The 27,967-nt window shown below is 44.7% G+C and overlaps 1 protein-coding gene across 3 annotated transcripts in view; it reads left to right on the forward strand.

Annotated features, from left to right (window-relative positions):
* Nucleotides 1–27,533, forward strand: part of PIGQ (phosphatidylinositol glycan anchor biosynthesis class Q) — a 50,986-nt gene extending 23,453 nt beyond the window's left edge. For all 3 annotated transcript variants that reach the window (XM_050968226.1, XM_050968225.1, XM_050968224.1), the window contains 7 exons: nt 8,476–8,602; nt 9,650–9,803; nt 12,203–12,314; nt 13,782–13,862; nt 14,905–15,019; nt 19,439–19,500; nt 23,283–27,533. In XM_050968226.1, coding sequence (XP_050824183.1) covers nt 8,476–8,602; nt 9,650–9,803; nt 12,203–12,314; nt 13,782–13,862; nt 14,905–15,019; nt 19,439–19,500; nt 23,283–23,435 — 804 coding nt within the window. In that variant the 3' untranslated portion in view covers nt 23,436–27,533. The remainder of the gene's footprint in view (nt 1–8,475; nt 8,603–9,649; nt 9,804–12,202; nt 12,315–13,781; nt 13,863–14,904; nt 15,020–19,438; nt 19,501–23,282) is intronic.
* Nucleotides 27,534–27,967: the final 434 nt, after the last annotated feature.

Here is a 27,967-nt window from a genome sequence, read left to right on the forward strand (position 1 = left end):
TTATTTCTTTACAGTCTTCCTCATCATTGATATACAATGCTACTCCACCACCTTTGCCTTTATTTCTGTCTTTCCTAAACAGCACATACCCTTCAATACCTGTACTCCAGTCATGACTGCTATTCCACCATGTTTCTGTTATCCCTATAATATCTGGTTTCACTTCCTGCACCAGTAACTCTAGTTCCTCCCTATTGTTACCTAGGCTCCTCGCACTGGTGTACAGACATCTTAATTCTTGCTGTTTGGCTTCACTCACATTCTTTACCCGATCAGGCCCAGACATTCTACTGCCAGTATCACCGATTAGAATTGTATCTGCAGTACCCTTCCTCTGTATGTCCATTCTCCTACCCACAACAGTATCCCTTTCTTGCTTCGTTTTCTTCCCTCTCAGTGTTAAAATCCGGCATGGAGATTACTTGGACATCTCCCAACCATCTCTCCCCAATTCCTAGTTTAAAGCTCTTTTAATCAGCTGTGCCAGCCTCTATCCTAGAAGTCTATTTCCCTCACTACTCAGGTGAAGTCCATCCTGAGAGAACAGTCCTCTGTCCATGAATGCTTCCCAGTGGCCAGACATCCCAAGGCCCTCCTTATAGCACCACTGCCTGAGTCATCTGATTGCCATAATCTTGTCATACCTTTGTTGCCCTTCTCTAGGAACAGGCAGAATCCCACTGAAGATCACCCGTGCCTCCAATTTCCATAAGTGTCTTCCCCAGCCTGGCATAGTCTCCCTTGATACATTCCAGTGAGAATCTAGCCGTATCATTCATTCCCACATGAAGGACAATCAGCGGATTCTTTTCCGCTCCTGTTAGGATCCTCTTCAGCCTCAGGTCCACATCCCATATCTTAGCACATAGCAGACAGCACACCCTTCTGTTCTCCGGATCAGCTCTGGTTACAGGCCTGTCTATCCTTCTCAGTAAGGAGTCCTCAGTCACATAGACCTGCTTTTTCCTGGTGAAGATACTATTCTCTGGTCTATCCCTTGTTCCCTCTGGCTGCAAGTCCTCTCGATTCCTATTCACCCTTGCAATCCTCCGCAACCCATCCCGTATCCTCCTGAGGCTCATGTTTGGTGTCATTTTCATTGACTCTTCCCCTCGCCTTTTAGGGCTAGCTGCTCTTCTCTTATTCCTTGCCCTCTCGCCTTCAGCAACCACCTGCTGTGCCCCTTCTTCATTTTCCACCTCCACAAATCTGTTCCTGAGCTCTATTGCGCCTTCACTAGCCCATCTTTTCCTCTGGCTGGTTCGCCTAGTCACACGCTTCCACCATCCACTTTCCTCACCCAGCAGTCTCCCCACAGAATTCTTTGGTCCTACTTCCATCTGCACATCTGAGCTTATCCCTTCTGCCTCATCATGTCTTTGCGCCATCATCCACTCAAACACTTCTAAACTTGACCAGAGTTTCCACCTGCATCTCCAGTCCTCAGATCTTTTCTTCCATCAGGCGGCACTTCATGCAGACAAAACTCTTTTCAGGTACCCCCTCCAGGATCACGTACATGCCACAGCTTCCACATCCAGTCATCCTCATTGTGTCTTCCACTGCTTGGGTCACTACAACTGCTGCCTCTGTATCTGTCATAGGCTTCCCACCTAAATCCTGTAAATCTGGGAAACACAAACCAACCCAAAACACCACCACCCACAGCAAAACAAACCCCCAACAAGCACCAAGACGCTGCTAGAACACTGCACACTCCCTTCAGTAGCTTGCGTGTTCCTCTGCCTGCCTTAGTCTTCCCCCAAACTCCCCTTGTAAACGTCTACTCAAACTCCCCTGTTTACAGTTCTGTTTGCTGGCTCCTGTGTCACTGCAGCTGTCTATGCCGCTGCCTGACTGGCTGGCTACCTTTATAGGACCCCTAGTCAGAAAAGCCCCACTCCCTAAACAGGGCTCAGCTTCTCTCCCAGCACACTGCCCCTACCAGCCTCCACACATACAAATACAACTACAAATAGCTACAAATACCTTCTCCTCCAACAGAAGTCCCACTCAAACTCCCCTGTTTACAGCTCTGTTTGCTGGCTCCTGTGCCTGCATCCTGCTCTTGAGTTGCAACATTTGCGTCATGATGTTGTGTCAATATGTGCTTCTTCCATCTTTTTGTGACTCAGCATTGTCACATATTGGTGAATACCGTGATAAGGCTGCACAGCATCATCCCTTCACTGTCCCTTCCCTTTGGTTTCTGGGAAAGAGGGGCAGATCTTTCCTTTTGTCTTACAATGCTTCTGCTGCAGGAGTCCTCATTTTACTGTCTCCAGCTTCTGGATGGTAAGGGGCTCCCAGTCCAACTTATGAGGAATTCCATCAACAACTTATTTTCTCTTCTTCTTCCATTTATTGGGAGGAACTCACAGCTGCTCTGTTGTTGGTCCCTTTGCTCAGTGCTCCTCATCTAATAACATATTGGGCAAAACTAGTTGCACTCCTGTGATCATCTTTCTGCATGCGATGCAGACACAGCAAGCAAAGTGTCTATCGTGCACTTACCAGACAAGAGCTTAAAGCAGAGGTCTCAAACTCAATTTACCTTAGGGCCAGTGCCAGTCCTCAAATCCTCCCAGCGGGCCAATGTCACTCATGCTGCCCAGAACTCACCCTCCCAAACTCTGACCCCCCAAAAAACTCCACCCCTCCCCCACCTGCCTAAGGCTCTGGGATGAAATTTGGGTGGGGGAGGAGGTCTGGGGTAGGGGATTTGGGTTCAGGCTCTGGGAGGGAGTTTGGGTGCAGAAGGGGTGAGAGGTTGGGCTCTGGGAGGGAGTTTGGGGAGAGGAGGGGGTCTGGGGTGCAGGCTCTGGGATGGAGTTTGGGAGTTGGGGGAGGTGGGGACAGGGCACAGGCTCTGGGAGGGAGTTTGGGGGTGGGAGGGGTGTGTGGGAAGGGGGCGCAGGCTCTGGGAGGGGGTCAGGGGTGCAGCGCTTACCTGGGGCTCCAGGGCGGGGGGGCCTCCATGTGCCACCGCCCCCACAGCACCCCATTGGTCGCAGGGGCGATCAAGGCGGGGGCAGTGCACGGAGGCACAGCCCCGCCCTGCCCCTGGTCCACAGGAAATGGCCGGCAGCCACTGGAGTGAGCAGGCAGATGCTGCTCACCTCCGCTGCACTGCCAGGGCCCCTGAAGGGGGAGCGCATGGGGGCGGCAGGTGGGACCAAGGGAGAGACCCGGCCCCAAAACTGCAGAGCTCCACAGACCACACTGGGGAGGCTTGTGGGCCGCAGATGGCCTGCAGGCCGGGTGTTTGAGACACGTGGTTTAAAGTGTCTCATTGCTATTATCTAGTCAAACTTTCAAGGGTGGGCCCAGTTTCAGCTGTTCAGTGTTCCGGGGAAAGGGGAAAAAGAGGGTGATGGTTGGAATACAAGTCTCCCCTTCTAATATTTGATCCAGTGGTAGGATTAATATGAGGCATAAACTCTCAACCTTTTTATGCATTGTTATTCTGAAGTCTGTTCCCATGTGGAGATGTTTCAGCTGGAAGATCACCTGCCCTGTAGTGCTCTCTGCAGTCTGCTTGCTTAGCAAATGTGAGATGACAATGGCTTTGGCTCAGTTCCTGTGTGCACAGGTGGACTCAAGAAGTGTTCTGTCTGCCCAGTGTCTATGGCAGATGGACACTCTCCTGCTCAAAGTGCATTGGACCGCACCACCTGTCCTGGATGGGCATGCTGTAGGAGTTTCTCATTTTCTCCTCTTGAATCATGCAGATAAATCATTCACTCCCACTTGGATGTTGCAATATCCATTATTTCCTTCTGTCCCTTACCTAAGTAGCCTGTGATGTCTCAGAAGTACAGAGAGGTGTGCACTCAAGAGCTTACTTCCCTGGAGATTTGAACTACTCCCTTGCTGTATGTTCTTCTCAGTTTGCCCCTTCCTGTTTGTCTAAGGTATTGCTTTACTGGTATGTCCATGATTATCAGTGAGATTTCATGCCATTTACAATTTCTCCTTGCGTCAGGAACCTGGTTTCTTCACTGTGGGCTCCATGGGCACATAAAGTGCCTCTAAAGTCACTGGGAGCTCTTTCATAGACTTCAGAGGGCATGGATCAGTTCCCAAGTGCCCATAAAAGAGGCGGGCCTGAGCCATCCAGAAATATCACCCTGATGACTTCAGCACATGTGGTGCAAAACAGCACCATTTTGTTTTCCAATATGACAGCAAAATCTCTGATCCATGCTGCAGCGGGTTTCCGCTAGCTGCTGCATTTCTATCTGGCATTTGTTATCCCGCACACTGGAGCTCTGTCAGGCTGGCAAGAAAGAGGGGCAGGGACAAAAGATTTGCATTTTAGGAAAGAAACAGCATGAGGTCATCTTCCTCCACCAGCCTCTGTCTCTTGGTTCTCAGCTGGACATGCTTTTCAGAGAGGGACTGACACTATAAAAAGAAGAGGCAAACACCTCAAGTGACCCCTCCTCTCTCTCCTTGTCCATCTCACTCTTTGCACCTGAGATGACCAAAGTAGCAGCCGTTGGCCCCGGGGAGTGAGGGGTCCTGACTTGGAGAGTTTGGTCAGTAATACTGTGGAATCATGTGGTGAGAAACTTTATTTTAAATCTAATGTCGTTTGTCAGGCACTAGAATGAGTTTTAGCTTTATTTTTCTTGTAGCCATTTCAGACTCCTGTACCTCATTGCTTGTACTCACTTTAAAATCTCTCCCTTTGTAGTTAATAAACTTGCTTTGTTGTTTTATCTAATCTAGTGTGTTTAAGCTAAAGTGTCTGGATAACTCCATTTAGGATGGCAAGTTGTGTGTATATTATTCTCTTAAAGAAATAATGGGCTTAATATATTTGGACTGTCCAGGAGAGGGCTGGGCAGTATAAGGCATACATTTCTGGAGGAAAATGCGGGACTGGGAGTGTGTTGGGGCACCCTGCTGTATAACGAAGGCTGGTGAGAGTCAGGGTGTGACTGGCAGGCTGCAGTTACACAAACACATTTGGGAGGGACCTGCATGCTGGCAGGCTGTTTGTGAGCAGTCCAAATTGGAAGCTGCAACAGTAAGGCATTGCAAGGCACTCCAGGTTGCATAGCAAGGGTGACACAGCCTCCCACTGGTGTGGATTGCACTCTAGTATGTCACACCTTCCCACCAGCCCTGTCCAATGGCGTAGCCAGGTTCTAAGAGCATGGGGAACGAACATATAAAAAAAAGAAAAACCCAAGTCTTGCCGCCGAAGACTGAAGAACCCGCCACTCCGAATTACCCACCGCTGAATTGCCGCCGAAGATCCAGAGCGACTGAAGCACACGCTGCCGAATTGCCGCCAACCTGGAGCTGCCTGTGGGAAACCCGTGCTGGATTAGTCCTCAGCCAAGCAAGGTAGCAGGTGCCCCTCCACGGGCCCAGGGAGGAGCGTCACTTGGCTGCCACAAAGCAAGGACAGAGAGAGCAGGAGAAGCACCGGCCACAGGAGCCACTGCCGCAAGATGCACGGAGCCTGAAGTGAGTGCCGCCAAAGACCCGGATGTGCTGGGAAGCGCCGAGTGAGTGCTCAGGGGAGTGGCTGCTCCCCCTGCTCCCCCACAGCTGCGCTACTGGCCCTGTCTATGGAGACAAAAAATAATAGTATCAGAGGGGTAGCCGTGTTAGTCTGGATCTGTAAAAAGCAACAAAGAGTCCTGTGGCACCTTAAAGACTAGCAGATGTATTGAAGCATAAGCTTTTGTGGCTGAATACCCACTTCAAAAGCTTGTGCTCCAATACATCTGTTAATCTTTAAGGTGCCACAGGACTCTTTGTTGCTTTTTAAAAAATAATAGGTATGTCACTTTCTCCTTTTCCAACTGCCAGCACTGTAAGCCCAACCTGCTGTATGGAAATCAAGCTGTGCTCCTTCCCCATCATTTATTATCCCCAGGGATAATGATTCAGCACTTAGTTGACAATTGTCAATAATGCACAAGGCACCGGCTCCAGCTCCCTCTTTCACAGCTTGACTAGCTGTTCAGTGCTGACTATAACAACAAGTTGTTTTTGTCAGTAAATGAAGCAGATGTGATTCAGAAACATCTAAAGAGTAGCTCTGTGCAGTATAAAAGGCCAGTTTTGGAGTCAGCTGTCTGAATGTATAGTGGAAAATAACCTTTCTTAGTTCCATATCTGCCCTCACCTCCTCCTACACACCTTCCCACTTTCTCTGTTCAACCCAAGCTTCCCTGCTGGCAGCTCCTGACTCTGCCTTCTTCCAAGCTGCCCCTTCTCCCAAAAGCCTCACAATGGATCTTCTGCACTAAGTCCTCTTCCCTGTTTGAAAAAGAAACAAAACCTTCTAACTCCCTATCTTCTCTGTGAAGTGTTGTGGTTATAAAGGCCAGTCCCCCACCCCATGCTGTCTGTGTTCCATATTAGTTTTGCTCATGGATTTAAACTGCAAGCTCTTTGGGGCGGACACCTGTTTATTATCTGTCACAGATCATGCCCCGATTAAACCATGCTGGATATTTCTGATCCTATACTAGTGAATGCATCTCAAGTCATTCTTTAAAACAAGTCCCTTGTCAGTCAAATTCTGCTAATCCATAAATAAAACAAGGAGATAATATGTTAATTTCATTATTATAATTATTAGTTCTAGTCCAGAAGTGCCTAGAAGCCAAGGCCCGTTGTGCTAGGCACTATTCAAACATATATCAGAAAGACAGTTCTTTTTAGCTTTTGAACAGCTATGGTTTGCTCTGAGTTTTATGAGACCACCCATTAAGAGCTCGTCCTTGCCTGTGCTTGTGTCCTGCTACCTGTCCTTAACGGGCCTGTCATTCTCCTTTGGTGCCACACCACTATCAAAGTCTCTGTTGAGAAGAAAGGTGCACTGCAGTTAAACAAGAAAGTCATTCCAGACTGAGCTGATCTAAACCAGTTTAGCTGTGTTCTCAAGGTTAGTGATGCTCCTACAGCACCTTAATGAAATGACTTCCACGTAATGTACTACATTTAATCTATTAATATCTGACACATTCAGTATTAACGATTACAGCTAGAAGATGGGACTCTTAAAGTCATGTATTTTAGTCTACTTGCTGTCAATTGGCTCTAAAGCATCAAACAGCAAAAAAAAAAACCCACAAGACTACACCCCAAGGCCTACAAAGCAACAACAGCCAAGACACCATGCAGGAATGCTTAGCAATAGTCAGGATTTAACTGCAAACAAGAGTCCTCTAAGGACTTCAGTAATTTTCCATACCAGAAAACAACCTTGCAGAAGGACTGCTCTCAACATTTAAATATTTAATTTAAAATTTAAAAAAAAAATTCCTTTTTGCTAAGTTACAGCTGCAACACTTTAAATATTAACAGAGTTCTATTTATAAAGTATCTGGCACTTCTTTCTCAGTGAGGGCCAGGTTCATTGGTACAAGCCAGCCCTGGCTTGCAATGAATGTTTTAAGGGATGTGAGGGCAAAGGAGGGTGGATGAGATGAACAGACAATCCTGTTGGCAAGGAAAACTGTGTTCATGTTGAAAATGTACTGCTCCTAAACTAGAAGTATGTGTGTCTGTTATGTTTATAAATTCAGCAATGTCTGTGTGACTCTAGGATGAAAAGACATTATGCACATGTATCATTGGGAGATTAGGTCCATAATCCATCAGTCTTGGGTACCAAATCTAGATTCTCCTGCATAATCCACCATTGTAGGCATGTGTTTGATTTTGGTTATGTATGTGATTTGGGCACCTAACTCCCTTTAGGCTTTCTCTTCACTGACACAAAGATTTTTTTTTTTGATCGAGGTAACAAATGTGATAGTTATCTTGCTGTACAAAGTGGAGACAAGGCACACGTAGTGTTTATTGCGAGGCTACTACCCGAGATCAGTCCTATGCCCCCCTCCTATGGCTGATCTCACCTAATTTATGTCTTGGGAAACACTACAAGTGCCTTGTCTCTACTGTGTTTTTACAGCAGGATAACTACACCACGTTATTGTCAATGGAGACATAACATCAAGCTCTTCTGAAAATCCAAGCCTATTTGTGTAGCAGTCTTCCTCTGATAGATTTCTCCACCATCTTAACTGTTTAATCATCTCTAATATATGTTACTTTGGGTAACCTGTTTACTCAGCTCTCAAGAGTTATCATTACCTCATGAGAGCCTTCTGTGAAAATCACTTAGGTTGCTCTTCTCCCTGCGAAAGGGTTGTAAGAAGCACAATCTGTTTTCTAATTTCTGACAAGGCTTCTAAGGAGCTCTTGCTCTTAGGTGGTGATATCTTAAGATTCATAAAGGGGTCACTGGCTCATCGTGAGGTATATGCTATTTCTAATGTAACTCCTATAGTATTTTTTTGTGCCTCTGAGGCAGTTTTTCCCCAAAGGTTTTAGCTTTAGAAAAATCTCACCATTCCTCTATCAGTGCACGTGAGGAGTGTTGCGAACGTACAGTGTAATAGCTTTCCAGTAACTAACATTGCTTGTCTCCTTATGTTGTAGCATATAGCCAAAGAGCTCCAGGACCTGCTTCAGTGGCTAATGGGAGTGCCAGCTGGTTTAAAAATGAACCGGGCTTTGGACCAGGTATTGGGCCGGTTCTTCCTTTACCACATTCACCTGTGGATTAGTAAGTGCAGTTGTTTAACCTTTCATCTTTCCTTCTCACTTCTCCCTCCCTAGTATCTAAGATTGTCCTAGTGATGTATGATGAATCAAAATTTTCACTGCATAGACATACTGGTCTGTGAATCTTTCTGGTCTGGGAACATGAGCCAAATTTGGATTCATGGAATCGACACAGGGAAATGATGCAAATAAGTACAGTGCTCACCTAGTTACTTTGCAGAAAGTAAAAAACATAGTGGTGCTAATTTATTTCGCACCAGTGATTGTTGGTGCCCAGGCGAAGGTCCAGGTTCCCCTATAGACTTTTTCATCTGCCCTACAAAGGGTAGTATAATAGCATGGTGGTGGGGAAAGTTTGAGGGTTTAAGTTCAGGACCTGTCCTGTAACTGACTTCAGTTTAATTTACAGCACTTCTAACTGTCTCATGTTTGCATTCTTCACCCCACTTTGAAACAGAATCTCACTGGTCATAAGGATATTTTTTATGTTGGAAAATAGCCACGTTGTACACAGAATCCTGTGACTGTCTCCTTCTGTTAATGAATGAAGCAGAGCTCTGGTTTTCCAAGATTTCACCCTACCTTGATGATGATCAGAGAAGCTTCGTGCCACTAAAAATGTTGCACACACCATTTTCACAACAACTCCTTTGCGGTGGTTTCTGTTGGAGTAGGAGACTTTGGTGAAAATGTATCAGTAATTGATTAGTATGTTCCTGAAAAATGTACCCAGAGGATTAAATGAATAACAAGCTCACCTTGTCTGGACAGGGTGAGCAGGTATTTGTGTGTCTCACTAAAACTGCCACACCTGTGCTGAGAGGATCAGGAAGGAAATGAGTGGTATTTGCCAGTCATCGTAGATATAAGATGGCAGTCTAACAGAATTTGCTGTTTTTACTTTCATATGATCTTGATTCTGATCTCTGCAACAACATTCTGCGAGGGGTGGGGGAGAGAGAAGCTGAGGCCATCAAGTGTTTCATCTGAGGCTCCAGAGAGAAAATAAATACCCTTTGTACAGTGTTACTCTTCCAACTTTCACCAGGCTATATCCACCTGATGTCTCCATTCATTGAGATGATCCTTTGGTATGTTGGCCTATCAGCCTGTCTGGGCCTGACTGTAGCGCTTTCCATCCTCTCTGACATCATTGCACTCCTGACCTTTCATATCTACTGCTTCTATGTCTATGGAGCCAGGTGGGTGTATTTGACCTGTTTGTTTCTCAAGTATATCTGGCCCAAACATCATATTGGGCCTAGCATTGAGATATACAAGCATCCTAAGTGTCTTAGATATAAATGTCTTCTCCCTTTCGACTGTGGCAGTTAGAAAAGTAAAACTATGCTGAGGAGTGGAATGAGAGAGATCAATTTGCCCAGGAGTCCTAGATTTGAGAAGATAACTTGTGTTTAAGGCTATTCCAGAAGTGACCTCTCCAGGCCCTAGGGTCACCAACCCTCCAGATTTGTCCCGGAGTTTCCAGGAATTAAAGATTAATCTTTAATTAAAGGTTATGTCATGTGATGAAACCTCCAGAAATACATTCAACCAAAACTGGCATCCCTACCTCTACCTTGCTTCAGAGGATTGCATCCATATGGATTAACCTGTCTGGATTTTCAACTGCAATATTCAGATTGCCCAATTTTGTGGTTAAATTGCTGCTGTATTGCTCCCTCTGCCCCAGTAGAGGGCCACGTGCACTTTACAGTCACAGGGAAATGGGTAGGAACTGGGAAGGCCAAGGATATATGTGTACATGGCTGATGCTCATTCTGCCTTTCATGTCATATTCTGTGCTAGGTATGTCAGAGCTATTCTTACAATAAGAATTCAAAACAATATGTTCTGCTGGTGATCTACATTAACGTGGGGGCATCCTTTAAATCACAAACAGAATAGCAGCCTTATAGAGGAAACAGAAGAGCTGAGGGGGTAAATAGGGAAGCTCCTCCCTAATAAGTATAGAGACAGCATTCTCCCAGCGGATGGTGGGGAGGTTAGAGGTCTAGTACATTGTGTAGGACAGACGGAATTTCAGAGGAGGCTGCCCAGGCAGAGTTCATACGTAATTCTGGAAATGGTTAAAGGTAGAGAGACGTCTAAGTTAAGAATCTTACTGTTATCATTAGAGAGCTTAGGACTAATAGCAATATTGCCTAGTAGGAAACTTATCCACAGAGCTCTTTTACTTGAAGTCTCTCCTTCTGGCTGTAGAGAGTGCATGAGGGGATCTGTTCCTCTTAGGGACGGGACAGGGTGAACAGGGGCAAAAAGGCGGAAGCTTTGTCCATGCCTAGCACTTCTGTCTTGTGGGCTTTGACATGCCAGTCTGCACAGTTCTGTATCCTTGTTAGAAGAATAGCTACACAAGACACTTCATCATGAGGCCTGCATCAAACTAACTCAGCTGTTGAGAATGACCCCTGGTGGGGAGGGGGAACCAGGCAGTGAGCTCAAATTACCCAAACAATAAAATTACCACAAAATCCTGGAATTGAGCAACTAGGAGGAGAAGTTCTGCAGCAAATGAATGCTGTTTAACTGGCGAATTCACTGGCCAAGGAAACATGGAGTTCTTGGGGGGTCTGTTTCCAAGATAGCCACATGGTGAATAAATGACACCAGGCATACATATACAGGTAGACACAGAAGATGTGGCAATATCAGACAGGCAGGTCATTGACACTTGACATTAGGTCATTGATTGCTTGAGAGTGGGCATGTGCAGTATTAGTCAAAGGACTGAGACAAGTGTGCACCAATCAGAGGAATTTGGTGCACAAAGGTTGAGTTGTCTTGGGAACACTGTAGCCTGTGGATTACTGTGCTGTTCTGAGCTTTACCAGCTCGTTAGTCGCATTATACTAGTCTCTTTAGGCTTTATGCTCCTTTCAGCTGTTTTCCTTTGTTTTATAAGATTTCCCCACTTCCACTTCCACAATAGCAGTTTAGTGTTTGACTTGACTATATATTTTAATTGTACTCACAAAACTATGCTAAAAGAACAGTAGGTTTGCAAAGTCAAGCACTCCAAAGTTAGGAAATGCCAGAACTAAAGTGGTCTGTGGAACCGTTGTGCATATGCATTAGGATAAACTCTTTACATAGGAATTATTATTAATTATTATCTCTTATAGTACTTTTCGTCAGCAGATATAAGTAGATTGCAATCTTTAATGTATTTATCCTCACAATATCCCTGTGAGGTAAGTACTAGAATATATCTCCATTGTACAGACTGATGGGAACTGAGGCACAGGAAAGCTAAAGGTCTTGCCCAAGGTCACCCAGGAAGTCTGTGGCAGAGCAGGAAATTGAACCCAGGTCTCCCAAGTCATAGGCTAGTGCGCTAACCACTGTTTTCCCCTGGCTCCTTCAGTGCACAGGCTGGACACTGCTCACTGAATGAGCAGCTATTCAATATTTTGTTTTATCTTTGGTCAGTGTGTTTTGTCTCCTTGAATTTGTGTGACTTCATTAGGTTCACATCCTGCCCCTGCTGAACTGAGAGTGTGTGTGTGTGTGTCTAGAAATTGCAGTTGCTTTGGGGATCTCTTAGTTCTAATTTGTGGTGCTTCTCCCCTTTGCACAGGCTCTACTGCCTGAAGATCTATGGTTTGTCATCTCTCTGGCGCCTGTTTCGTGGGAAGAAGTGGAATGTCCTGAGACAGCGGGTGGATTCCTGCTCCTATGACTTGGATCAGGTAGTGGCAGAGCATCAAGGAGGTGCTGTGCTACACAGTCCTGCAGCATGACCTGATCTTGCCTCATTTCATATTGGGGTGCAGACTATCAACTGCTCCATTATATCCAAATTGAGTACAGCTCTTGGCAAATTGTCCGTCTGCATGGCTCCTCTCTATTGTACCCCAGATTCATCATTCCTCCCCAGTTTCAAGGGAACTGATCCTGTGAGGTGCTGAGCAGTCGTAGCAATGTCAGTGAGAGTTGCAGATGCTCTCTACCTCTCAGGGTAAGGGTAGAGGAGTGGATATGTGGGAGCGAGACAATTTAAATAATTATAGTGGTGCCCAGCAGTGTTGCCATAGTAACATGCTTCTTAGTGTTTCTATTAAAAGACCCTATTTAATTCACGTTGGGATGGAGCTTGGCCCACACGTTTTCACCAGCATGTAGAAAACATTTTTCTAGAATAGTGTATATCTGCCTTTTAAACTCTAAAATGTCATGGAAACAACATGAAAGTTGGTCAGAGCCAGGCTCCTCTGGCCTGATTTAAAAAGAATAATTTAAATGGTGCTTAGTTAAAAAATCTTCTTGGCACGTTATTTTATATTTTCACTTACCTTGAGAATTGCAGGTACACTGAGAGAGTGCCTAGCTTCATTGCAGCTTCCGACTTTGCGTTTGTAATCTCTGCTGAAGTGCTATTTGGTAACTTCCGGGACCAGTGCATCTCAGTGAATTGCAACAGATAATCTTAAGCCTCTTACACAATGCTGGAGGAGCTATTTTTCCTCTTTTCCTCATTGACAGGAAAGTAAGAACTTCAGTTTCAGAAAGGCTGTGTGTGCTACTGCAGGGTTCTATCCCATTGTATATTGATGATAATGGGTTTGGCGCTAAAAGCCTCATCCTGCTGACATTGAAGCCAGTGGGAGTTTTGTCATTGGCTTCTGTGGGAACAGGCTTTCAAAGCACAGACGTGAAAAGACTTTCTGAGATGCTAATACATGATGATTTTGCTAAGTAAAGGTGGGGGATGAGAGGAGCCTTGATTTGGGGGGGAAAAAAAAAAAAAAGCTGTAAACTAGAAGCTGGCCAGGAGTGAGTTATAGTGTATTTCTGGTTATGTGCTTAAATCCATGATGTTGATCTGCCTCTGGGGAAGGACCCTCTGGGTACTATACTGAAGAAATGATGATGCATCATTATCCTGTATCCTCTCTGTTATGGAAAATGGAATCTAAAGCTAAAGAGTCAGGTTGGAGCTATGTTGATTTATGCTAGGCATTTATTGAAGGCGGGACCACTGGAAGTATTCAGAGTAATACAGTATTATTCACCAACTAGATGGGCTCAGAAGCAGTGGCATGGGAAGCCGGATATTGAGAATCTTTCACATGCCCACAGTCTAACCACTTAATGCTGTCTAAATTTCTTGTGCCAGTACTCTACTAACAACAGTTTATTGTGTCTTTTTCCCCCAGTTATTCATTGGCACTTTGTTATTTACAATCCTGCTATTTCTTCTGCCCACGACTGCACTGTATTACTTGGTGTTTACCCTGGTAAGATTCAACCTTTAGAGATGGTCACATCTCATCTATGTATGTGAGTGAAGTGTAAAAAAGATCCCTAGTCATTTTCCCCCATCCCCATACAAATATATTCCTATGACTGTCCCAGGAAGGGTTCTTGCCCGCAAGTAATGTGGACCAAGCAGATGGAATTCAGGATACACACTTGTGTTTCTCTGAAGGGAATTCCCAGAAAATCAAAGTCATCATGACAAACTGCCCCACTGCCTTTCCCTAGAGCCATGTTTACTCTTTCCCTCCCATTTCCTAGGGTGGCTACACCTCTGGTTTGACCCAGAACTCTTCCGTCCGGAAATTAACCTTTTCCATTAAAATCTACTTGGCAAGACTTTTGGGGAGGGAATCAGACTCTTTGTCCAATCTGACCAGTCCAATCTGAGACATGGATGCACATTTTTCCACTAAAGGCTGGAACTGTCACATGATTTTAGCCTCTCTTTTGAAAGGGAGAAGGGTAAAAATAGTACAGGACTCAAATGAGTTTGACAGAAAAAATGATCAATAGTATGACAAAAGGAGGTGCTCAAATCAGCCCTGGCAAGGGGCTGTGTGAGGATACTAAGCAGAGAACTCGTTTCTAACTGGTGTGCTCCTGCTTAAATGCTCTATAAAGGGATTCTTCAGTCACAAGCAAGGTATTTCTAGAGACAAGGGTTTGCACCTATTTACCAGCAGCTGCTAGACAGAGCGATGGATGCTACTGGAAACAGAAGCATGAACTCCCCACATCAGCCTTTGATATGCTGGCCAATTATCTGAAAGTAGAGTATACCACATGCTTTTGCCACTGGCACCAAGGTTACTGTTATAGACCTAAGGCAAGATTCTTAAGGAGCCTGACTCTGACAGGGTAGGTGCTTAGCACTTTCTGAAAATCTGACCCATTGAAGATGCCTTGTGGTGAGCATCCACAACTTGAAGCCCCCACCAATTCACTAGTCCCTTCTGATATTGTTAGCCCAACTGCTTACCTCAGTCCTGCCTGTTTACTTAACTAACTGTTTCTTTTTAGCTCCGTCTGCTGGTGGTAGTTGTGCAGGGCCTGATCCATCTGCTCGTGGACCTCATTGACTCTCTGCCCCTTTATTCAGTCATCCTTCGGCTCTGCAGATCCTACAGACTTGCAGGTTGGTCCTACACCACCGTACTGGCAAAAGCACAGGCTTCTGACTTTCACAGTGGTATTGTGAGTGGGCTTGATCTAATGCACAGGTAGCTTATTGCACTGAAAGAGGCAGCGTGCCTGAAAAGTACTCAGGTTCCTAATGCAAAATTCATGCACTTGTCAATACTATTAACCAGTTATCCTGCGAAGCCTGATGATTAAGTTAGTGGAAACTAATGTGACACTAAAGCTGAGTCATAGGCAACATTATAAAGAACATTGAAACAAAAGGTACCATTCTACTATACACCTTTTAAATCAGTTCAGCTTATTTATAGCAGAACAGGCCAGATGGATCAGGGACTGGTCCAAACCTCAAATCCTCTGATATTCAGGTAAGTTGTTAACTTGTGCTTTTCTCTTTAATTTTCACCCATCCCTATGTGGCTGGGAACCAAGGTGGAGATATACTTCAAGAGAATCTGTTCTTCAGAAAAGTTAGATCCTCAGGTTGCACTGACTTCTGTGGAGTTACACTGATTTGCATTAGCTAAGGATCTGACCTGTGGTTTCTAGCTTTATTTCAGAGCCCAAGAACTCTGGGTAACTTTCAGATAAGCATTCCCTTTCTAAGGTTAACCTGTTGCCATTTCAAAGTTACTTTCTGCCAAGCCACTGTTTGACAGCCATTTTTTGGGACCAGACTAAAGGATAGCACTGAAATGGGGTTAGCTGAAAACAGAGATAGCCTATTTGATTTAAATTAGTTGAGCTAAACCACAAGCCCCAAGCAAGTTTAAGAATATGAAGCACAGAGTTCTAAAAGCAACAACGTGAAGAGCTTGATCATCACGGAATCAAGGCCAGTCATGAAATAGAAAGGAAGCCCGAGTCAGCTGATAGTGGCCTTGTCTATTGGAGAGATGCCAGGCTCAGCTTTGGGAGCGAAGGTGGCGAATGCTACCAACAATGTTGCTTTCCAGTGCCTGTTGTCAGTAGGTCTCCATGTATTGGCTTGCAGGAAGTTCTTGATCTGCTAGGAGCTGTCTTTGTGAGACAGAAATGCAGCTGAAGAAAGTTGTCCAGTAAACTGCAAGTGATTAGCTAGAAGGAAATCATGTTGATATTGATAAATAATAGATAAATAACTTTTCTATGATACAATCCAGCCTTCAAGATGAAGGAAAATGAAAATATATTAGGACCTCTGTTCAGGAGGGACATCATGAGAGGTCATCTTTTAGGGTTTCCATGGTCTCTGACCACCCCCAATCCAAAACAGGAACATTTTATCTGAGAAAGGTGGAGAGAGAAAGGATCTGATCAAAATTCAAAGCAGAGATAGCTCTTCAAGAACCAGCATTCTTTCATTTCCCTCCTTCTTGGTTTCTGTCACCAATTACTGAGTCATGTCCCAGTGGTATTGCTTTTTTGGCATATGTTACTGAGCAGTTGATCTTGGAAAGATCATGAAGGTTGTTTCAACACTCTGAATTTCTTACTTTACTATCATTGAGGATTTAGTGCAGTGTTTAACTGCAGCTCAGTTCAGTCCTGACATCTGGCCTCTGATTTCCTTGGCTTAGACCAAGGGTGGCCAATCTGAGCCTGAGAAGGAACTAGAATTTACCAATGTACATTGCCAAAGAGCCACGGTAATACGTCAGCAGCTCCCCCCTACCCCTACCGCTCCCAGGGCCTCCCACCCACCGGCAGCCCCGCCGATCAGTGCCTCCCCCTCACTCCCCGCACCTCCCGATCAGCTGTTTCGTGGCATGCAAGAGGCTGGGGTAGGAGGGAGTGAGGGCATGCAGGCTCAGGGGAGGGGGCGTGAAGGGGTGGAGTGGAGGCAGGGCCTGTGGCAGAGCCAGGGGTTGAGCAGTGAGCACCCCCTGGCACATTGGAAAGTTGGCACCTGTAGCTCCAGCCCTGGAGTTGGTTCCTATACAAGGAGCCGCATTTTAACTTCTGAAGAGTCACATGTGGCTCCGGAGCCTTAGGTTGGCCACCCCTGGCTTAGACTCTGAATTGACAATACTCTAGTATTCATGTCACCTAAACAAGTGTAGATGGGTAATGATCAATCCATAGGTTAGGAGTCTATAGATCTTACTCCTACACACCTAAAGTGAAATGTTTTTATAAAACCACCTGGAAATCTATCAGAGCTATAGTCCTCCAACCAAGATTGCTGTACGCCCAGCAGTGACCAAAGAGAGACAGACTGAAGCAAGCTGTCCTGAATTGGGGTGGATATGCTGCATTCTGGGGTTAGAACAGGTTTTCTCTTGAAAGTGGCATTATGTAGTGGGTGAGTCACTGCACTGAGAGTCAGGGAAACTGGGTTTTGTTTCTGGCTCTGCCACTGGCCCACTGTATGACCTTTGGCAAGTCACTTCACTGTCCAGCCTGGCCTTCAGGCAGGAGAAGCACACGTGTTCTTGCTCTGCTAGTCCTCTCGGCAGCACTTGATACTATTTGATCACTCCTGTCCCATCTCATATAAGTTGCTAGCATGAATAGAAGTGCCCTGAAATGGCTAAGAGACATCCTGTCAGACTGAACGCAGAACATCACTGTGAGCAACCATTCTTCCTTCTCCAGAGTCCTCACCTGCTGGCCCTTGCAGGGCTCAGTCTTCTGCTTGGTATTATTCACTATCTATATGAAACCACCGGGAGCCACTGAGGCAATGTGGGCTGAAGTGCCAGCAGCCTGCAGATGGCACCCGGTTCTACATCTCCTTTATGACAAATGTAAACTGCATCATTTCCCAGCTTTCATCAGTGACTGACTGGAATAAACACCTGGACAACAAGTTCCTGGCTTGAGCTGAACCCAGACAAGACTGAGGTGATGCTGGCTGGCAAATGGAAGTGCTTCAAAGATCTTGCCTGCTCTGTAACGCTCTGCACTGTCAAGGGAATCTACCCTCAAATTTCTTAAGTCCAAAGCCTTGGGGTCCTTTTGGATTCCTTGGTGCTGTTGAATGCCTAAATAATCACGGTAGCAAAAAATGCCCACTACCATCTGTGTCTGGCCAGAAGAGTGTGCCCCATCCTATTGGATAGGGACCTGCCCATAGCGATCCATTCATTCATGACCGCCAGGCTTGATTACTGAAACTCCTTACATCTGAGAATGAAGCCACAAGCTACAAAATGTGGAAGCCTGTCTATTTAGCAACACAGATCACCAGAACGCATCATCCTGGTGCTTTGCTTTATGCTGGTTCCCCAATTAAGCCAGAATCCAGTTCAAGGTTTCTCTCCTGATAGTCAAAGTGCCCCATGGGATTGGCCATAGCTACATGAGAAACACCTCTTCCTCCATCACCATGACCTTCCAAGACATTTACCTTTCACTGGAACAGTGAAACTGTCATCCTATAGGGGAGGCTCATATGGAGGGTGAATTCTCTACTCTAAGGTCTGGTTGCTGTGTAAATTCTGCTTTACACAGGAGCTGGACTTTAGACAAGGGAATTCACTCCAACAAGAGACAAGAATGACCGCAGGCCTCACCAATTGCAGAACTTAAATGTCATACTCCTTTGACTTAGCTTTCCCTTAATTTTCTACACACATACACAATCAAACTATAAACTAATCTAAAGATTAAGAACAGGGAGAGGTTATTTTTGTTTTTAAAAAATTTGGGATGCACTTAGATACTATGGTGATGGGGCCATACAAGTACTTATATAAAGGATTTTATTTCTGATTCTACAACTGACCTTGGGCAAGTCACTGCAGCTCTCTGTGCCTCAGTTTCCCCATCTGTAAAAGGGGATAATAACAGACCTGTTTTGTAGGGGTGTTCTGAGGATTGATTTCTAGGGGGGCAGGAAGTGTTTTGAGAACCTCCAATGAAAGGCCCCTCTATAAAGTGCAAAATACTGTACTCTCCCTCTTCTAAATGTTACATTAAGCATTGTTTGTGTAGAATATGTCATAGCTTGGATCTACCATCTTTCCTGTCTGACTTTAAAGTACTGTGGGATTTAGCGAGCCCTGGAGGGAATACAGGAGTGAAAACTGGAGTGGCAGCTGCGGTGGTTAATAGCATGCTGAAAATATATGAATGGCTTCATTGTGGTCAATAGTCATTGATTGTTTTGAATTTACTCAAATGCCTTTGTGTCATCCACTATCACAGGCCTACCCCCACCTAGTCTGCAAGCAGAAGGGAAACATATACATGTACAGTAGCCATATGAAAAATGACTAAAGGAGAGCTTTCTGTCCCTCATTTACATGGGGTAGAGCATTCCCCGTTTTTGCTGAAATACTAAGAGCAAATATAGATCTTTGTAGTTCCCTTGCTATGATCCCCACGCTTGCTCTCTTGTGTGACTTTTAGGAAATCCCTTTTAACTCATTAATCCAAGAAGAGAATGGAGATTGTTCTCCTCCATCATGGTTCTTTCTTTGTTTTTCAGCTAGCGTGAAGTTCAGAGTCCTTGAACAGAAGCCTGGAAAACCTCTTCGACTCTTAATGCAGGTAAACCACAGGCTGCTTGGTGCTCACAGTTGTGTCCTCTGCTATAGGATTGCCAGCAGGACTGTCCCTATGAGTCTGACTGCTTAAGAAAGAGTTCTGATAGCTCTCCCAAGATGGAATTCTAGGGAAAAGCATCTCCAAAGTTTCAGTGGAGTTCTGGGATATGGAGGTGGGAGAAAGTACATTTCACCTTGATGCTGCAGTCTATCGCTCCTAGCTAGTGTGCCTTGCTTTTGTGTTCATCTGGTTGGCTTCTAATGAAGCATTATACATAAGAAGCAGCATTCTGTATGTTACAAAATGAAACTTGAATAGTTGTGAGTAATGATGGTCCATCACGTCTGTGATTAACATTATCTCACTGCCCTGATGTCTGCAGCTGTGCTTTAAAAAATGCTGTGCCTTGAGAGAGACAAAAAAGACTGGCCACGCTCCACCAGAGTAGCAAACAGTTAAGGAGAACCAAAACCCAGCTCTAGTAAGAGGGCCTTCCCTTCCAGATGAGCTGCTAAGCATGAGCTACCTAATGCGCCAGTCAGCTTGGTTCTTTGTAGACAGGAAAAGAAGTGTGGTTGCCTTGTGAAATGTTCTTAATTTCATCTCGGGATTGTCGTGTGATGAGCTGAAGGGAGGAGTCTCCTCCTTGCTGTCTCTCAAATATTACATTTTCTGTCCTCTAAGGAACAGGTGTTTAAGGAAGGCTTTTCTGAAAATGGGCTGATATGGTGGCAATTTCTTATTACAAGTGCAGAAGCAATTGGGGGATCTCTATTTCCTGATCACTATTTGCAGAGCTAGTCCATTCTTGCAGTACAGTCCGCTGGTCAGTAGAATAACAAGAAGCAAGACTTTGACAACAGTGGGCCAGTTTCTTTGCTGCAGCTGAGATCCACTTGTTGCAGTGGAAAGGGGGCCATCAAGAAGTCAGCTACAACTCATCTATACTTTCACCTGGTTCCACCCGCACTCTAACTCCTACTTGCATCTCCACATAGGATAGAGCAGCCTGGAGCTAGTCTAATCTGCACCAGCTGGCAACAGTTCTCCAGGTACCATCCACGAGCTGGGCATAGCAGAGCTAGAGTATGCTCTGACCATAGTGCCTGTTTCCTCTGCTGGGGCCAAGGGATGGCATAAGAGGCAGCTGCTCTGACTACACTCACAGGGATCTCCCCCACAGGGAAGGTGTGCACAGTTTCGGCTCTCTTTATGCCACTGGAGAGATGCAAGGCAATATGATGGGGCTGAGGATGTGGCCCCAGTGATTATAGCGGCATGGTTGTGGCTGCTCCAGGTTAAAGAGATCAAGGAGTTAGTTGGTGAGCACAATAAGATCTTGGTCAATAGGCCCATCACAGAAAGGAATCTTCCTAACATATGGCACCATATATTGTATCAAGAGAGGTTCAGAAAGGCCTGGATAGACAGACCCTCTGTATCCTGGTCCCACCTCGAAAGGTCAGCACACAGTAAAAGTGGCTTTCTGCTGCAGTATGGGGACAGTAATGCCAGGCAAGCCTGTCTCAGAAATCCGGTGGGCCTTACCACTATCAGATCAGGATATGCAGCATGAAAATCTGGGAAACCTATTTTGACACAGATTAAAAATCACACAGTGCTACACTGAGCTCTCAGTGTAGCAACTCATGCTATTTCTGTCCCCAGCTTCCATGATAGTCTTGCCTTGTGCCACCTGCCTATTATCCCCATGTGCCTCATTACGCCATGAAGCAATGCTTCCCCACACTGTGCCAAAGGGGACAAAGTTTGGGTGTGTGTATAATTGTGCGCACACGTACAAAATATAAGACCTGGATGATTGATGATTCTCCCTGTCTCTGGGCACTAAGCTGATCTAGTTGGCAGCAGATCAGAAACTTATGACAATGTCATGATAGAATAAAAATGATTTGTAGACTAATTTGAATTTGGCTGTCTCTGCAGCTGGTTTATGAGGATGCTTACTTCCCTTGGGATTCAGCAAACGATTGTTTTTTTTATTTAAAAAAAAAAGTTCAGTGTCATCAGCATGTAGAATCCAAATACAAGTATATTGATGAGGGCAGGAAGATTCCATTGGTGTTTAATTCACTCCAAAAAGCACTGTGCAACTTAGTATTTACACTGGGTTTTAAAATAATGTCTTCTGTAAACATATCAAATAATACTCCTGGTTACTAGCTATTGGCTTCCCTGATTTTCATGCAGCCAAGTTTTATAAAAGGGGATCTAGAGTATTTGACTTCTTTACAACTTTGATCCCTCTTTGCACATTCACCAAGAAATTTCCTTTTCCACAACAAGCTGTTTGGAAAGGGTTAAGCGAAAGAGGAAGGGAAAAGGGAACTATTCCATTATGAAACAAGGGAGGTGTATTTTATCAGTTTATATAGCCTTGAACTACAGAGACTGTATAAAAGGAACTCACGACTGCAACTTCCCTAACAAAACTTTTTTGGTTTTATTTTAAATTTAAAACATGACAGTAAGATACTATTATGCTGTGCTGTGTTGAAAGCCATTTCTTATCCCTCAGCAGGTGAAATTCACTCCTATGCCACCAGTCCTCCACACAGATGTACATTTCAACTAAATGTGCATAGGAATATTGTGTCCAAATAGTCAGTGGCCACCAAGTGAATGTACAAGATGGCTCACTTCCCTAGCAACAATCCCTTGTCGTCCTCCCCAAATGGACCTGTTTCCATCTAAGATTTAACAGTGTGGCTGGAGCTGGGAGAATAGCTAGTAATAAAGTTATTCAAATGTTGCGTCTTTTTCTTTTGGCAGATTCCCCGTGATCCCCATCTTGAACAGATTAAATCTATTCAGAATTACTCTCCAATAACTTCAGTGATTAATTATTGGTCTGGAGGTTGAGAGTATTTGAAATTTGAGCTGCATTAGTTCTTTTGGGTTAGACAGACAAATCCCATAGTACGATTCTGTTCCCTGACTGGATGAGTACAGCTTTTAGATTTCTGCTGCAAATGCTCATCTTGACAAATTGAAACCTAGCTTTCTGTGAATCTGCTCAGTATTCACTTAAAATTATTTTTCCCTGAACGTGTCTCATTCACTAGCAATTGGTACAAAGCAAATATGAAAGAGATGTGAACCTAACCAAAGAGAATTAATTTTAAAGTGTTACTGACTAGTCATGTGAAATGTTCTGTGGCATGCATCCAGTTCTAATTGGACTTGATGCTGCAAAAGGTGGAACAGGTGCTGAGTTTAGTATATACGTAGGTTCATTGCTGGATCGGTGCCACAGTGCTCAGCCTCTTGCAGGATTGAGCCAATAATTAATCAATCTTACTGGTATATTCCACAGAAGTGCTGTAAAAATGTGTCCCCAAAAGAGTATTCTATTTAATGCCATGTCTGTGGACATGGTTCCAGTACAGTTCCATTTTGTCAGGTAGATAAAACCTTAGCAGTGCTCTAAAACAGGCTTATGACTTGGGCTGTGCCTCTGTTTCCCTATCTGTAACATGAGGGTAACAATTCCTTCTCCACAGAGAGATTGTGAGGCTAAATTCATTTGAGATCTGCAGGTAGGAGGTGCTGTAGAAGAACAAAGTATTATTACATAGCCAGCAAACTCTTTTAACCCATTAGCGTGCAGCAGTATAGCTGGGAGATTCTAATAGGGTGTTAATGTGACTGTACAGAGGCAGGAAGAATTGCGCACACACACCCTCTCGCTTTCCTCAGTTGTCCACAGTTCATACCATGACCCATTTTCATTGCCATTGTCCCTCTTCCTTCTCTACTTCCAGATAAACCCTCTGTCCTATGGCAGCGTGGTGCAGACCTACAGGCTCACAAGCTATGCTTGTTACCCTAAGGATTCCTGGAGCTCTCTGTGCAAGAAGCTGTTTGTTGGAGAGCTGATCTACCCTTGGAAGCATAAAGAGGAGAAGCAGGACTAAAGCGAAGCAAACAAGCCAGGCCTGAAAGAATGAGCCAAAAAACACCATTCAGACCCACTCGCTGCTCCCAGGACCAGTGAGCCTGGACCCAGCAGCTGCTAACTGGGACAATGCTATCAAATCCTCTGCTGAGACTTTGGTAGTATGCGAGGAGGGGCTGCATTTTAAGTGGGAGTGTTTTTATATCAGTGTTTCTCACACTTTTTTGTACTGGTGACCCCTTTCACATAGAAGGCCTCCAAGTGTGACCCTCCATATAAATTAAAAACACTTTTTTATACGTTTAACACCATTATAAATGCTGGAGGCAAAGGGAGGATGTGGGGTGGAGGATGACAGCTCACGACCCCCGCTACTCCCTATAAGAATCTTGTGATTCCCTGAGAGGTCCGGACCCCCAGTTTGAGAATCCCTGTTTTATACAGTCTCTTTCAGCTTTCCCCTACCTATATGGCCCCATCCAGCTGACTTGGTTTTCAGGCTGTTCTCTGTTAATGAAGTGTTATTCTGCCCTAGATTACACTGTTCCTGCCTGGCAGCACTAGGGACCAGAGGTTTAACCCTTCAGTGCCTCTCCACAGCAGCATACCATGTAAGCCAGGGAGTAGCTCCTGATCAGCCCAATGGTCTGTTAGTCTTTCCATGCAAGTTCCTGGGGCCTGAGGGTGATTAAAGCCAAAACGCCGAGGTGGATTATTACATCCAAGTGTTCTGGACCTTTCATATTCTCGTGTTCAAGCCAATTCATCAAATGCATGCTCCCAAACTGCACTGTCAGCTTAGAAACAGTACTGGTCTGTAGCCCACTGATTTGTCCCATTGCTTTTTCTTTGGTAATAGAATTGGCTTTTTCCCACTGCAGCACCACAGCAAGAGTGAGCATAGAAAAAATGTAGCGTGGAGGCCAGAAAACACACACTGCTCTGGTACCATGCCTAACCCACCATTTACAGCAGGAACAGACACAGGTAGGGTTTCACCACAAAAAGTCATCTTTGGCCTAAATTTTCCTAACTGACTAGTGACATTGGATGTGTCTGTTTCTCAGTGCCCAATCTGAGACCTTTTAAAGGCACCTGATTTTTGAACAGTCCAGACCCTCTAACGGCTCTCAAAATCAGCCTCTAAAACTACTAGTCACTTTGGAAAATCTAGACCCCATTTCTTAAGAATACTTTTCTTGCTTGCGGTACTAACCTCCAGATCACAAGGAAAACAATGGTCTCTTTCTATATCAGGTTTTAAGTGCATACACATTATGGTGTCTGTTCCCCTTTCGAAGTGTTCCTCCTACTAACCCTAATGGGAAATACATTCATGTGTTGGCCAAGGAGTAGATTCTTTAGTATGTACCTACCACATATATTTCTGTAGTTTAAAATAGACTGTATACAGATGTGTAAGTACACTGTGCGTAGGTGTACAACTGTCACTTCCCAGATCCTAAACAGGATATGTAGTGTTGCTGTGTACTGTTGCCAGGTTGCATTCCAGAGATGGCTGCATTACATTGGTGGTGAAGCTATTCCTATGGACTAAATCCTGTCTCTTCTCCTTTGCAGCCGAAAGTTCTGCCTTCAGAGGAACCAGCATGGGAAAGCAGGGTAGGATTTCTGGTGTCTATGCTGCAGAGCTCTTCTCCGCATTCCTGTGCAGTTGCTTACAGGAGGAAAGGAAGGGAGGAGTGGGGTCAGGTTTGGTGGAGCCACTACCACATGGCTCCACTAGCTGTTGTCCTCTGCAGGAGTCCAGCAGGAAGGGAGACTATTGCAGCTTTAGAGCTGCAGTAGTTGTCAGAGAACATATCTACTGGCACTCTATAGCCAGGGCAGTGGTGGGTGAGGGATCTTTTGTCCCATCCCAGTGTTCAGCCTGATTACATGGGCTTGAGGGAGGATTTGTCCCCATATATGTAATATGCTTTGAGCTCTTTCTGGCTGAGTAAGCACTTGTTACACTGGTGTACATGTAGGTTAAAATCTTCATTAAGGCTACGTCTCTGCTTGGAGCTAGGGGTGTAATTCCCAGCTCGCATAGGCATACTTGTGCTATTTCTATGAGACTTAGTCCACTAAAAATAGTAGTGTAGCTGTGGTAACATGGGCAGCAGTGAGAGGCAGCACAGAGTAGTTGTTCTGAGTACAAACCCACCTGGACCCCATGAGTAAGTACTCAAGACAGCTAGCCCATGCCACTGCTCCCTGTGCTACTGTGACTACACTACTGTTTTTGGCACGCTAGTCCAAGTATATCTATGCAAGCTGGGAATCACACCCCTAGCTGCCAGTGTAGACTTAGCCTCAGAATGCAGCCTTCACCTTCACATCCACAGGCCTGAGCTGAAAAAACAAATTTGTTTACATAAATATTTGTTTAAGATGTTCTCTAAAACATTCCTTACCTGGCAAAAGTAAAGTCTGCAGCAAGACATTTCCAGGTCCTTAGTTAAGTCATTGCACAGGAGAGAGAACATTATGCTGCCGGTATGGTTTGGGGATTAGTGCAATCAGGAGACCGTTTTCTGCTTGCATGGTCCAAAATAAAGTATATTATTGAAAGATTTCAGAGTAGCAGCCATGTTAGTCTGTATCCGCCAAAAGAACAGGAGTACTTGTGGCACCTTAGAGACTAACAAATTTATCTGAGCATAAGCTTTTGTGGGCTACAGCCCACTTCACCAGATGCCTAGACTGGAACATACAGCAAGAAGATATTTATACATACAGAGAATATGAAAAGGTGGAAGTAGCCATACCAACTGTAAGAGGCCAAGCAATTGAGATGAGCTATCATCATCAGGAGAAGGAAAAACTTTTGAAGTGATAATCGAGATGACCCATAGAAGGTGTGAGGATACTTAACATGGGGAAATAGATTCAATTAGTGTAGTGGCCCAACCATTCCCAGTAACTGATTGAATCTGTTTCTCCATGTTAAGTATCTTCACACCTTCTATGAATCATCTCCATTATCACTTCAAAAGTTTTTCTTCTCTTGCTGATGATAGCTCATCTCAATTGATTGGCCTCTTACAGTTGGTATGGCTACTTCCACCTTTTCATGTTCTCTGTATGTATAAATATCTTCTTGCTGTATGTTCCAGTCTAGGCATCTGATGAAGTGGGCTGTAGCCCATGAAAGCTCATGCTCAAATAAATTTGTTAGTATCTAAGGTGCCACTAATACACCTGTTCTTTATATTATTGAAAGCAACTAGTTTGGCAAAAATCCCTCTTATCACCCCTAATACTGCCAGGGAGTTTCAATGAAATCTTGATTTGTAGATATGACGTTCCCTAGGGTGCAATTTGGACTGCTATGTCCCGTTAGCTCCCCAGCCTAAGATGCTTTTTACACTGCTTTCCTGGTGAACAGCAACCCCTCCGTACTCTGTGGGCACACAGCCACTAGCATGTAAAATCACTCCCAGATGAATACATGAACACTGTGCTCAGCTATCCATGAATTACATACAGGGTGATACCCACATATTCTTCAGTTCCAGCCTTCTCCCTAGAAACGTGTGTCGTGTACTGCTCAGTAACCCCCTGGATAGTACAAGCTCATAAATAGGTTGTCATTCCAACACTCAGTAATGATTATGCACCAACCTTGTTTACCCTTGTCATAAACAGATAGTTAAGGGTTAATGCCTCTTTTACCTGTAAAGGGTTAAGAAGCTTAGTGAACCTGGCTGACACCTGACCAGAGGACCAATAAGGGGACAAGATACTTTCAAATCTTGGTGGAGGGAAGTCTTTGTTTGTGCTCTTTGTTTTGGTTGTTCGCTCTTGGGACTAAGAGGGACCAGATGTCCATCCAGGCTCTCCAAATCTTTCTGAATCAGTCTCTCATGTTTCAAAATTGTAAGTAATAGCCAGGCAAGGCGGATTAGTTTTATTTTTAGTTTCTCAACTTGCAAATGTCCCTTTTTTGCTGAGAGGATTTTACCACTGTTTGCTGTAACTTTGAACCTAAGACTGGAGGGGGTTCCTCTGGGCTATACGAATTTGATTACCCTGTAAAGTATTTTCCATCCTAATTTTACAGAGATGATTTTTACCTTTCTTCTTTAATTAAAAGCTTTCTTTTTAAGAACCTGATTGATTTTTCCTTGTTTTAAGATCCAAGGGAATTGGATCTGGACTCACCAGGGATTGGTGGGGGGAAAGGAGGGGGGATGGTTAATTTCTCCTTGTTTTAGGATCCAAGGGGTTTGGATCTGTGTTCACCAGGGAATTGGTGAAGCCTCTCAAGGCAACCCAGGGAGGGGAAAGTTTTGAGGGGGACAGAAAGTGCTCCAGACACTGAAATTTCTGGATAGTGACAGAGTTACCAGATCTAAGCTAGTAATTAAGCTTAGAAGTGTCCATGCAGGTCCCCACATTTGTACCCTAAAGTTCAGAGTGGGGAAGGAACCTTGACAACCCTAAGTAGATTTCCCAAATACTTCAATCCAAACACACACTGGCTTAGGTAAAACAAGTGTATTAACTAGAGAGAGATTTTATGTGATTAAAAGTGATAAGGCA

The sequence above is a fragment of the Gopherus flavomarginatus genome, chromosome 9, assembly GCF_025201925.1.
Source record: "Gopherus flavomarginatus isolate rGopFla2 chromosome 9, rGopFla2.mat.asm, whole genome shotgun sequence".
Taxonomy (NCBI): domain Eukaryota; kingdom Metazoa; phylum Chordata; order Testudines; family Testudinidae; genus Gopherus; species Gopherus flavomarginatus.